The sequence below is a fragment of the Podarcis raffonei genome, chromosome 6, assembly GCF_027172205.1.
Source record: "Podarcis raffonei isolate rPodRaf1 chromosome 6, rPodRaf1.pri, whole genome shotgun sequence".
Lineage (NCBI taxonomy): Eukaryota > Metazoa > Chordata > Lepidosauria > Squamata > Lacertidae > Podarcis > Podarcis raffonei.
The window spans coordinates 44,551,052-44,561,830 of NC_070607.1; the positions used below are offsets into that span (position 1 = coordinate 44,551,052).

A 10,779-nucleotide genomic window follows, 5' to 3' on the forward strand; every position below is an offset into this window, starting at 1 on the left:
GAATGCCCATAGACAAAGGAACACACACTGCAGGCTTACGCCAAACTGCTGGCCCATACTTTGTCAAGCTGGAAAATGTCACCATATGTGCCAAAGTATCTGGCCCTTCCAAACACATGATAAACAGCTAAGTGTCTCCAAACATGTTCATTCATTGTCAACATTAAGAATTGTGTAGTTTGTTCTCATTTCAGCTCTAGCAAAACCTTCTGTTGCACCTGCTGAATTATTGTGGTAACTCTACAAGATTTGAGAACAGCATTATAGACAGCATTCTGTGGTTTCTTTATCTGTTAAGCATTCAGCTTATCTTCTTTCGGGAGTTTGTCACTTTTAAGTATTGGTAACTCCTAGCATCTCTTGCTACTAATGAAATGCTTGGCCTTTCACCTAAGAACATGGAGAGGATTTGAGAGGATCATGAATTTGGAACATAGTGAGCATTTTCTCCCTTTTATATAACATTTCCAAATGGAAAGGGAATATGGAACCCCTTGCCACTGTGTATCAGGTGCTGATGCTCTCCATTTGGCTACTGTGGAAAATGGTAAGCGGTCTAGTATAAGGACTCCTCTTCTGTTCTGCTGTAAGTACAATCAGCAGATATGATCCACTGTACTAAGGAATGCTGGAAACTCACACTGAGCCTTTGGGCTGTGACAACATTTTTATTGCATATTGAAATACCATTTATATTAGGTTGATGGATATCAAGGCATGGCTGCTGGGCATGTAGTAGGTATTGCCTGATATACCGATTTATTCTTACTCTGATATATTCTCATACTTCTTTTGTTTCTTAGAAGTAGTGAGGTCATCATCTTCCAAGATCATAATGACCACTCACATTATACAGAGCTTATAACTCACCTACTCTCAGCAGCCAGAAGCCTCATAGCCAGACACTGGAGAGACTTGTCAGGAGTAAACATGGACCACTGGTATCAAATTGTATGGGAAATGGCCTTACTAGAAAAGCTAACCAATAAACTGAAACTGACACAGGGACAAATGGAAGAGGATGCCTTCACCCCAGTATGGCTCCCCTTTATCACATACACAGCCCAGCAAGACAACAACAAGAATCCACCAACATCATACGAATCAATCTGGCTTACCTGATCCAACATTCCCCCCCCCCCCGTCACAAATGCAAACAAACACAACTGCAGCCAACCACAGACAACCAACCACACCCTGCCCCCCAATAGCTCTCAGTACCATGTAATAAACGAATAGAAAGAGAACCCACCCAGTTGACGCTGGCACAAAACCCCACACGTACACTGTTACAAAGCCTCACCACTCCTCTCCCCACCTTCTGCCCTAAACTTAATACTGTACTCAACAATAATATATCACAACAAATGTAACTAATTTGTAAGAGAGACAGTAGAACCTGAAAAAAAGAGACAAGGCATGTGCTTTTGTAAACCAAGAAAATATTTAATAATGAGATCTTTGAGTTGTGGCAGAAAATTTGATAAAGATACCAGCCTAGTTTGCGGCAGCTGTAGAAAAAGAGAGGCAAATTCCATGTTAGAAATCATTATGATTTTCTTATGAGAGGGAAAGGGTTTGGAGAAAGAGAGGGGGGCAGAGCAAGAAAAGGAGAAAGTTAAAGTGGGGCTAGTAATCCATGAAACTATATATATATATATATATATATATATATATATATATATATATATATATATATTATATAAGTTAAAGGGAGGCGAAGTGAGGAAGAGAGGGGAAAATATAGAGAAGTCCAAAATTATTATCTTTTCTTTAAAAAAAATCAAAACAGAGAAAATATGTCAGAGTTGAGTACCATAGTGCATATGGGGCTGAAGTGGGTCCTTGATGTGGAAAAGCTGAAGAAGAAAAAAGGCTTGCAACAATTTTTGGTCTTTTGTTTGTCTTGCATGCTACAGTCTTTAAGCTGCAATCCTATGCACACTTCCATGAGAATCCCATTGAACTTAATGGGACTTAGTTCTGATCTGACAGGTAAGGATTTCACAGGAAAATACCCTTGTTGTTTTTCAGCACTGTCCTTTACCCTTTACAAGTGTAACCCTAATCATGTTTACTCATTGTGTTCAGTGATATATACGTCTTTGCAAATGAGTTTTCAGTTTCAGCCTTAGACAGTATCTTCACAAACCTGAGTAAAGTGGCATTAACACACGCACACAATCTTAGGCTTTCTCTCTTTCTTACTCTGCCTCTATCTCAGAGAGAATCCTTGGAACCCACCTGTTCTGTAATACAATCCTGCGTCAATGACCCCTCATCACTCCATTTGTCTGTTGTATTGATCTGTTTGTTTTCCAATGCTGCTGCAGGTGCCCTTAAACAACAAGTCTGTTGGGGGCAGGACATGTGATATTTGAAAGACAGAGACATCCCGGTATACGTCACAGTGCAAGCCGTGTTATTCCATTGATGATAGTAAAATAATGCCGTATGTACAAAACTGATAAAGCTGCTCAGGTATTAGTTTGCTCTTGTTCTTAATTGGCTTACATGATAGGAGATGATATTGGATTTCTTGATTCAATATCATATTATATCCTAAGAAACAGGTATTTGGCATTATTATTACAATTATTATTATTACTAGAAGATTTATTCATTTGGCATTTTTTTGAAGTTTTCCACAGTGTTTATCGGAGAGCCATTTAGACTTGATGTTATTTATTATATTTCCCAAAATGAAGTACTGCAGAACGCCATTTTCAGAGCAACTTACTAGTTTCTTGTACTAGGAAGTTTTTGTGAAAAAAATTCAGTATTAAGAGGAAATGAATATTGAATAAATAAAATTAGGACCATTGAAGGTCTGAATTTTCAATTTCAAGGTGTTGGAGAGTATAATTTAATATTGAATTGTTTTAAAATAAGGCTAGATACAGTATAGATACCCCAAATATGGCATTACTTCTTGAAAATATAAGTTCTGCTCCAAATATGCATACCAAAATGCTGCTGTGGTCAATTCTAACTTCCCTTGAAATTCCCACATTCAGAATGTTAGCAATGACCCATTGCTAACATTGAAAAGACACTAATAAAATTGCAGTCCCTTTCTCCAGTTGCTATGTCATTACCTTTCTGGGTAAAAATGCTTTATTTTATCACGTTAGACTCTGGTGCAAGGGTAGTTAACATTGTACCCTCCCAATGATGTGGGCTACAACTCCCATCAGCCCCAAAAAACATAGGGCAGATGGGAGTTGTGTTCCAGCAAAATCTGGAGGCCACTGTGATGACTACCTATGCTCTAATTCAGGGACGTCCAACAGGTCAGTCGCGATCTACCGGTAGATCCCCATGAGGTTTTGGTAGATTGTGGTCGATCTCTGACTCCTGCCACGCTCCTTCACCCCACCATCCATTGTTGTATGATCTCTGGAAGCTTTCTCTGTGCTGATCCATAGCGATCTTTTTGTGAGTGACTTTACCTCAACAAGTTTGAGCTGAACCCCCCCAAAAAAGCTCAAAAATGGAGGTAGATCACTGCCAGTTTTTAATTCTAAAAGTAGATCGCAGTCTCTTGAGAGTTGGCCACCCCTGGCTGATGCCTCATCTCTCTCTCTCTCTCTCTCTCTCTCTCTCTCTCTCTCTCTCTGTGTGTGTGTGTGTGTGTGTGTGTGTTTGGAGAAGCATGTGTCTAGAATGCACTAGTGTTCCATCTAGATAAAGTTTACACCCTCTACTTTCATTTCCGGAGCAAATTATTCTTTCATGCATTGTTTTAGATGGTGAAAATCACGTAAGGGATGAAAAATATTCAAATGCAATCTTCTTGAACACTTTTTCTGAAGCCCAACTGTAGCACCATCACCAAAGCATAATGACTTGGATCTTAACTTTCATTTTATGAACAGAAATAATTCCCTTTACACACTGTTTCCTGTTTGTGGAATCTAGTGATTATTCTGTGTACATTGGAGAATAGAGATAGAACTGATTTTTTATTTTATGTTCTGGGGTCTGTGTATCCTATAGGCTTGCTGTCTCTGATTCTTAGGGTACTTCTCTCTTTCTCTTCTTCTGCTAGATGACTGTAACACCCTATTGGCTTCTCTGGCTAAATTTGAGAGAGCATTCAACATATATCTGTGGCCTGGTTCACACGTAACACTAAGCCAAACTCCTAGATGCTTTGCTCCTTCCTTTTTTTTCTCTTTTTTTGCTGCTGAGCTTAGCCATGGTTTGGCTTAGTAAGTTGTCAGAACACGGACTTGTGGTTTAGCTTTCTCCATACAAACCACAAGCTGTAACCATTGGGTTCCTTGTGTTTTACAGCTTGTGGTTTTCTGAAAGGGCTTAGCCATGAGCCCAGGTTTGTTCAACACAACACAAAGCCAAACCTTGCTCTTTCCCAGTTTTACTGCTGAGCTAAGTGGCTGCAATCTCCTCTCCAGGAACTTGCACATTTGTTTGTTTGTGCTAAGTTTGGCTTAGCATTGTGTGAGCTGGACCCCTGATCTATGTGGCATGTATTCTCTAGGCCCAGAGTTCCTGCTGAATTTGTGTTTGTTCATGTTAAGCCATGGTATCTGTCCTCTTACATTACAAGTCCTATAGTTGTTGGCACAAGCTCTCTCACTCAGTCTTCTACTGCTCTAACACTGCTTCTGATTGGCTCCAGAAGATCTCTCAAGATTTTACAATATCTTGATACCACATATAGAAACAGGCAATAGGTTTTCACAAACTCCTTCAAGCATGATCTATGTTGGGGAACCTGTGGCCTTCAATATATTGCTTAACTACAGTTCTTATCACCCTTGACCATTGGCCATGTTAGCTGAAGCTGATGACAGTACAGGAATATCAGAAGGACTGTGGATTCCCCATCCCGATCTACAGTTTAACCCCATTATTAAGCTTGCAGATCCTCCCCACCCTCCATTCAGACCACCAAGCCCAAGTAAAGTCTCTCCCTGCCTCCATGTTTGAGAGCTGCATAGATACATATGGGCATTCAGTCTATGTAAAAATATCCCCAGTACAGAATGTATATTTTCATATTATATAAAAAAATTTAAAAATCTGTTTAGAGACAGATTTTTAAACAATTACACCATTGTTGCATCACTGGGAAAGCAGACTTTTTTTTTAACATACTGTGGTTAGAGAGGGAGACTGACTTTGGCATCTTTTCAGAACCCATTTGTGAATATAGCCTCAGCAGTTTGTTTAATCAAACATAACCCTAATACATTTTACATGGTACCTCCCAGCTGAGGCTGGTCTCTAACAACTAGTGTATTCTGCAACGAGTTGCTCAACAGATGTCATTCTGGTTGAATAATGAAGCAGAATACTTGTGCGTTGGCTAACGTTACTCGAACTTTGATCACTTTTGTTCAGCACATCAGTCTGGCATTGTGCTTTATACCAACATAACACTATAACCAGAGCATGCCTTTCAGGCTTAGAATAGCAAAGGAATGTTATTGAAATCAGTGCAGTTACAGATGAGTGAATGGAAAAAGGAGAATACTGTTTATTTCATAATACTGTGGTGTTGTACTTTGGAATTAGAAAGGAATGTAAGGAATCCAACTCCAGATTTTAGTTATTTTTACTTCACAGGCTTTTTGGAAAGAAAACTTTTGCTTCATTCAGCTTATGTGGCTGCTTTAGTATTTAATGTTAGTCAACAAAAATCTTAGTTTTTGAGACTGATGAAATATTCATAATTATTGAAATGAAATGTATCATGTTTGTTGCTGTGATAGCTGGCAGAAAATATTATTTTGCACTTTATGCATTATTTCTAGACTTGCCAAAGCTAACAGATATTTTAGAAAACACAGCATAAGATTATTATATTTTGGAAACCAATTTGTATTAGTTGCCAGCTGAGGTGGGATGTGCATATTATAAACAAAATAACAAATTTACTCATAGCTGATGGGTAGATCTGCCACTGTCACCAGAGAAAGTGGACCCCATTGATTTCTTTGTGTATATATAGATATAGATGATATAGATGTACCGTATTTTCCCGTGTATAAGATGAGTTTTTTTGCTAAAAAACATTAGTAAAGAATTGGGGGGTCGTCTTGTACATGGAACATGGGCATCTGGGGGAATTTTTAAAATATTTAAGCATATGTCTGGGATTTTTGCTTGGGTGAGCTGAGGTGGTCCCTCCTGCTGCCATCCCCCCTTTCTCCCCCCCCCCGCCCCGGGCTGCATGCTGGCGACTGGCTCGCCTCCTGAACCCCCTCTGGCTCAGCCACTGGATCAAGAACAGCTGCCGCCGCTGAGAGCTTCCTCAGCTACCTCTCCTTGCCCTTCTTTCCTATTTTCCTCTTCCCCTCTCAAACTCCCACCCTACCCCCAGCCCACTCACCACCTTCCTCAGCTCAGTTTGCTTGGCGGCATGGCCCAACATAGAGCGGCCGCTGCCTTCCCCCGGCTCTTCCTTGGCATCCTGCTTGGGAGCCTGCTTCCCCACAGAAGCAGCTGCCACGGAGGTGGAGTGTTTGGTGCCCCAGTTGCTGCCTTTGCTTCTGCAACACGGTGAACTGCATGCACTTTGAGGGTGATCGCCCCCAAAAAGATTGCCGCCGCCCATCATCCAGATTTTCACTTCTATTTTAGGGTTTCATTTCCTTAATTTGGGGTTCAAAAAAATAGGGGTCATCTTATACATGGGGACGTCTTATACATGGAAAAATACGGTAGATAGATTCGCAGTCCATGAGTTACACCACTGCGGCACCGCCACTATCTGTTCCAGGTCCTAGTTTTACTATGGAAGCCTTGCAGTGCATACATGGTCGTTTCGCCTATTAAGTCCCCTGTTGGCTGGGAGGCACAGGGTGTTCTTGGCATAACGGCATAAGTTTGGCAGGCCCCTGGCAGGGACCCCCACCAGCCTGGCTATCCAAGGCTTGGGATAAATGTGCAGGCTGCCCCCCCCCCATACTGCATGGGCGTGTATGTAGCTGTCTGTAGGTTTCCAATAAAAGATGGTGCTTTATGTCCATTGTGTTGTTGCACAATACTATCCAGAAAATTAAACTGCTGTGTGGTTTGGTCTAGACTCAGGCTGATGGTGGGGTGAAAGTTGTTGAGGTTCTGGTGGAATTTTCCATAATGTTAATTTCTGTTTTCTAAATTGTTCATAGTGGTCTAGTATTCTTAGTATTAAAACCTAATACTGAATTTTCTTCAAATAGGTGCATTTCATTTCAATAATTACACAAGTTTCTGCAGTTGCAGAATTTCCAAGTAGTTACTTAACATTATGTATTAAAATATTGAAGAGAAGCAATATTTGTTAAAAACTTATATTTGAGAGATCTTTAAGACCATACTTGAGACCATTCCAGTTGAAGAAGTGGAAAGTCAGCCTCAGCCTCAATCCTCGTAATTGCATGATACATTTTCATAATCTTCAAATCATCCTTTGAACGGGATCTGATGGAAGTTCCACAGGGGCACTTCTCATATAATGGGTTAAAAAAAATTAAACATGCACCTAGAGCTACAGAGAACAGTAGCAGGCAGACGTAGGTGCTGCAACAAGTAGGTGTTGCAAAATATCAGTGGTCCTGAACTGTTTGTGTACAACTAGTGATTGCCTGCCATGTGGATAGTCCTGCATTGTGTACATACATCAGTAACACGAGAGAGGGCATTCTTTGTATAGGCGTGCAGGTTGTGGATTTCTCTTCTGTCCCCATATGGCTGGCACCAACTCTGTTGAGTTTCCAGCACCAGCTGAAAACTTGCTGATTTCCTCAGACCTTTGGAGGAATTTGCTGAATTGCAGGCCATCTTGTTGATTTTAGGGTCCTGTTCTGTTGCTTTTTTTAAATATGCATTTTGTTTTGATTTCAATGTAACATACTCTTGACATAACCTGTTCTGGGATTGCCTTGGCAATGAAGAGTAGGTGAGAGGTATTTAAAATAAATAACTGAATACTGAACAACTTCAGTGCATTCACTTTCCCTTAATTTTGGTACATCACAGCAACAGATACTAGGACCCTGGACTGTATTTACATAATATTCATGGGGTGAAAAAAATCTTATGCATGTCAGTTTACTAAATACACAGTGCCCTTTCTGCTTATGCTTGGCATTTTGAATCCATGGGACTATCTTTCAAATAACTGTGTTTAGAAGGTGGTGGTCCAGTGGATGTAGCCTTTGGCTTGGATTGTAGGCGCCTTGAATTTGGGTCCCAGTTCCCATTGAGGTCTCTGTGGTTGCCTTGAGCAAGGTGTCGTTTCTCAGCTTGAGTTCCACAGCAATATCTGAATCGCTGAACAGGATTGTTTTGAGGCTGAGTGAAATTGTTTGCACATTTTAAATGACCTTGCAAAGGATAAATAGTTTTGACAACAGCAGTTCGCCTAAACAATTTTGTGTTGTTTCTGTAGGTTAAACGAAACGTGTATGACCTGACTAGTATTCCTGTTCGTCATCAGTTGTGGGAAGGGTGGCCTGCTTCTGCTACAGATGATTCAGTAAGTCACAATTTACTTCATAATTTTTTTAGTACATATGATGGTTTTGTTTTCAGACTCTATGAAAAACACTTCATTTTTACTATACTCCTGTGTGTCATATAATTGTGGAGTTGGTCCAAGCTCCTGAAGTTATATTAGTAATTCAATATTTGGTGCTTAACTGTTTGACTGATCCAGTAAAGCACTGAAACATTTATTTCATAAGCTGTTCTGAATAGGTCAATTGAAATGACCAGAGCACAGTCAGAGCATAGTCAAGGATTTCTACTGCCTGGGTTGGAAGGGGCCAGAACAGGCTGTGCGCCTACATTGTGTGGCTTGGGAATTTCAAGTGTGCCAAGTGAGTGAAAAAGAGAAAAAGCCTCCTTTATGGAGGGGCCTTCATAGAGACCTGGCCAGTAGAAGATGGCTGACTCAGATATGGGATATGTCTTATATGGCTAAAATAACCAATAGAATAAGAGTAAGGGAAGGAAGGCAGAGATGGAAGACTTCTTGAAAATGTAGCTTGTTTATTGCAACAACACGGTACAAATACTCTTAATCCATATTACATGGGGGATGTTTGAGCTATAAAGAATCAAATCTGTAACAGCTACGAAAGCCTTTTGCTGCTCTTTCTTTTTTAGTAAACTAGGAAGGGCCTTATTAGTAAGATGCACTTAATGTTGTAAGTTAACTATTGTTTTAATAAAATTTGGAATCTTTTTTATTTTTTAAAAAGGTGAAGAATAGTAGGACCACATAAATATGATGTTCTGTGACCCCCATTCAGGAAGGACAGCCAACTTCAAACAACATTTGAGCATGTGCTTAAGTACTACCTGAAATGTTTAAGGCTTCAGTTCTCTGCAGACTTTTCTCTAGTCCATTTTCCACGGTTTAAAAGTCAGTCTGTGACAGGAAGGGAATAGGACTGAAGGAACCTCCTGTCTTTGCTCATCAAAAAATGAAAAGTTTTACTATATGTGTGCTAGTCATAGGGTCCACTTTAAAAAGGCTTTTGGGATTAGGGCCATAAGTCATGTTTTAATCTTACAATAACTACTGCAATGGCTGTGATTTCTTTTGCAACCTGTTGGGAAATGTGCTGTCTCCCTGCATTTAATTTATTTAATTTAATTTTTATTGTTTTTGCATCCTGAGTTCAAAGAATGGCCGCACATTGCTGCCCATTTGGCAGAACAGTGCCACACTGATATTTTCTGGGAAAGTAGCTAGTCCTTCTGTTGGAAGTAGAACTGAATTTTTAGATAAAAGCAAACATAGACAAGGTTAATTGCAACTTCTGAAATATATTGGTGTGTTGTCATCTGTTGCTATTTGAGTTAAGGCCAGAAAGGATTTGAAAACCCATGATTTCTAATCCAAATGCCAGCAGCTGTTTGGAAAACAGCCAACAAAAACATAACACCTCCTTGTAGGATAGGATGTCCAGCATGTATAAAATGCACAAATCTGTTTTTAAACTCTGTTTTAACAAGTGACAATGTTGCAGGTGATATTTTTTCTTTCTTTTCAAGTTTAATGAAACTGGTGATTGTTAAGTCATCTGCTTTTCAGGCAGACGAGTCCAGAAAGCTCCCAGCTTGAAACTACTGCAGCTGAGGCCTGTCAGCTGTGTAAACAGTTCTGAACGTGTTACTCCCAAAAATATAATTAATTTCTATCTGAAATTAAAGCCACCAACTTAATATTTATGAAGATTTAACATTAGCAATAACAGTTAGAACACTTCTCTCTCTTTTGTCATTTATAGACAATTCACTCAGAAAGTTTATCGCCTAATATTCCCGTGTCAGATTCTCCCCCCTTTCTTTTTTCATCCCCCTTCTTTTGGTAGTAACTTAATTTTTGACAGAAAGATGTCTCAATGGTACTAACCAAGAGCAGAGATCTAACTTTTAACAAAGAGTTAAAGAAGGACTTGATTAGAATACTTTTCATTTACATTTTATGCACCATAAGAAATACTTTGTAATACCACAGGAGGTTTTTTCAGTGCAGTTCTCGTTAACCTTTGCCTTAGCAAACAGGACAACTAAATAGACTTCCAATAATTAGATTCCTGTGTAATCGAGTCTCCTATGAACCTCATAAGCTTCAATCTTCTGCATTACCAGAAATGCATCAAAGTCAAGAGCTTTTTTAAAAGCAATGTTACTGCACTTCCCTTTAGAGCAATGGCATGTTCTTCATTTGTCGTTTTAGGCTAATGACATATGGGAAACTGTAAGAGATGCCAATAACTCTTTCAATTTTTTTTCTTAAAGCAGTATCTAAAA

The 10,779-nt window shown here is 39.6% G+C and overlaps 1 protein-coding gene across 1 annotated transcript in view; it reads left to right on the forward strand.

The window, feature by feature from the left end:
• FAF1 (Fas associated factor 1) overlaps window positions 1-10,779 on the forward strand; it is a 166,214-nt gene that overhangs the window by 72,484 nt on the left and 82,951 nt on the right. Inside the window, exon 8 of the mRNA XM_053392478.1 lies at window positions 8,405-8,491. Within this exon, the coding sequence (XP_053248453.1) occupies window positions 8,405-8,491 (87 nt within the window). The remainder of the gene's footprint in view (window positions 1-8,404; window positions 8,492-10,779) is intronic.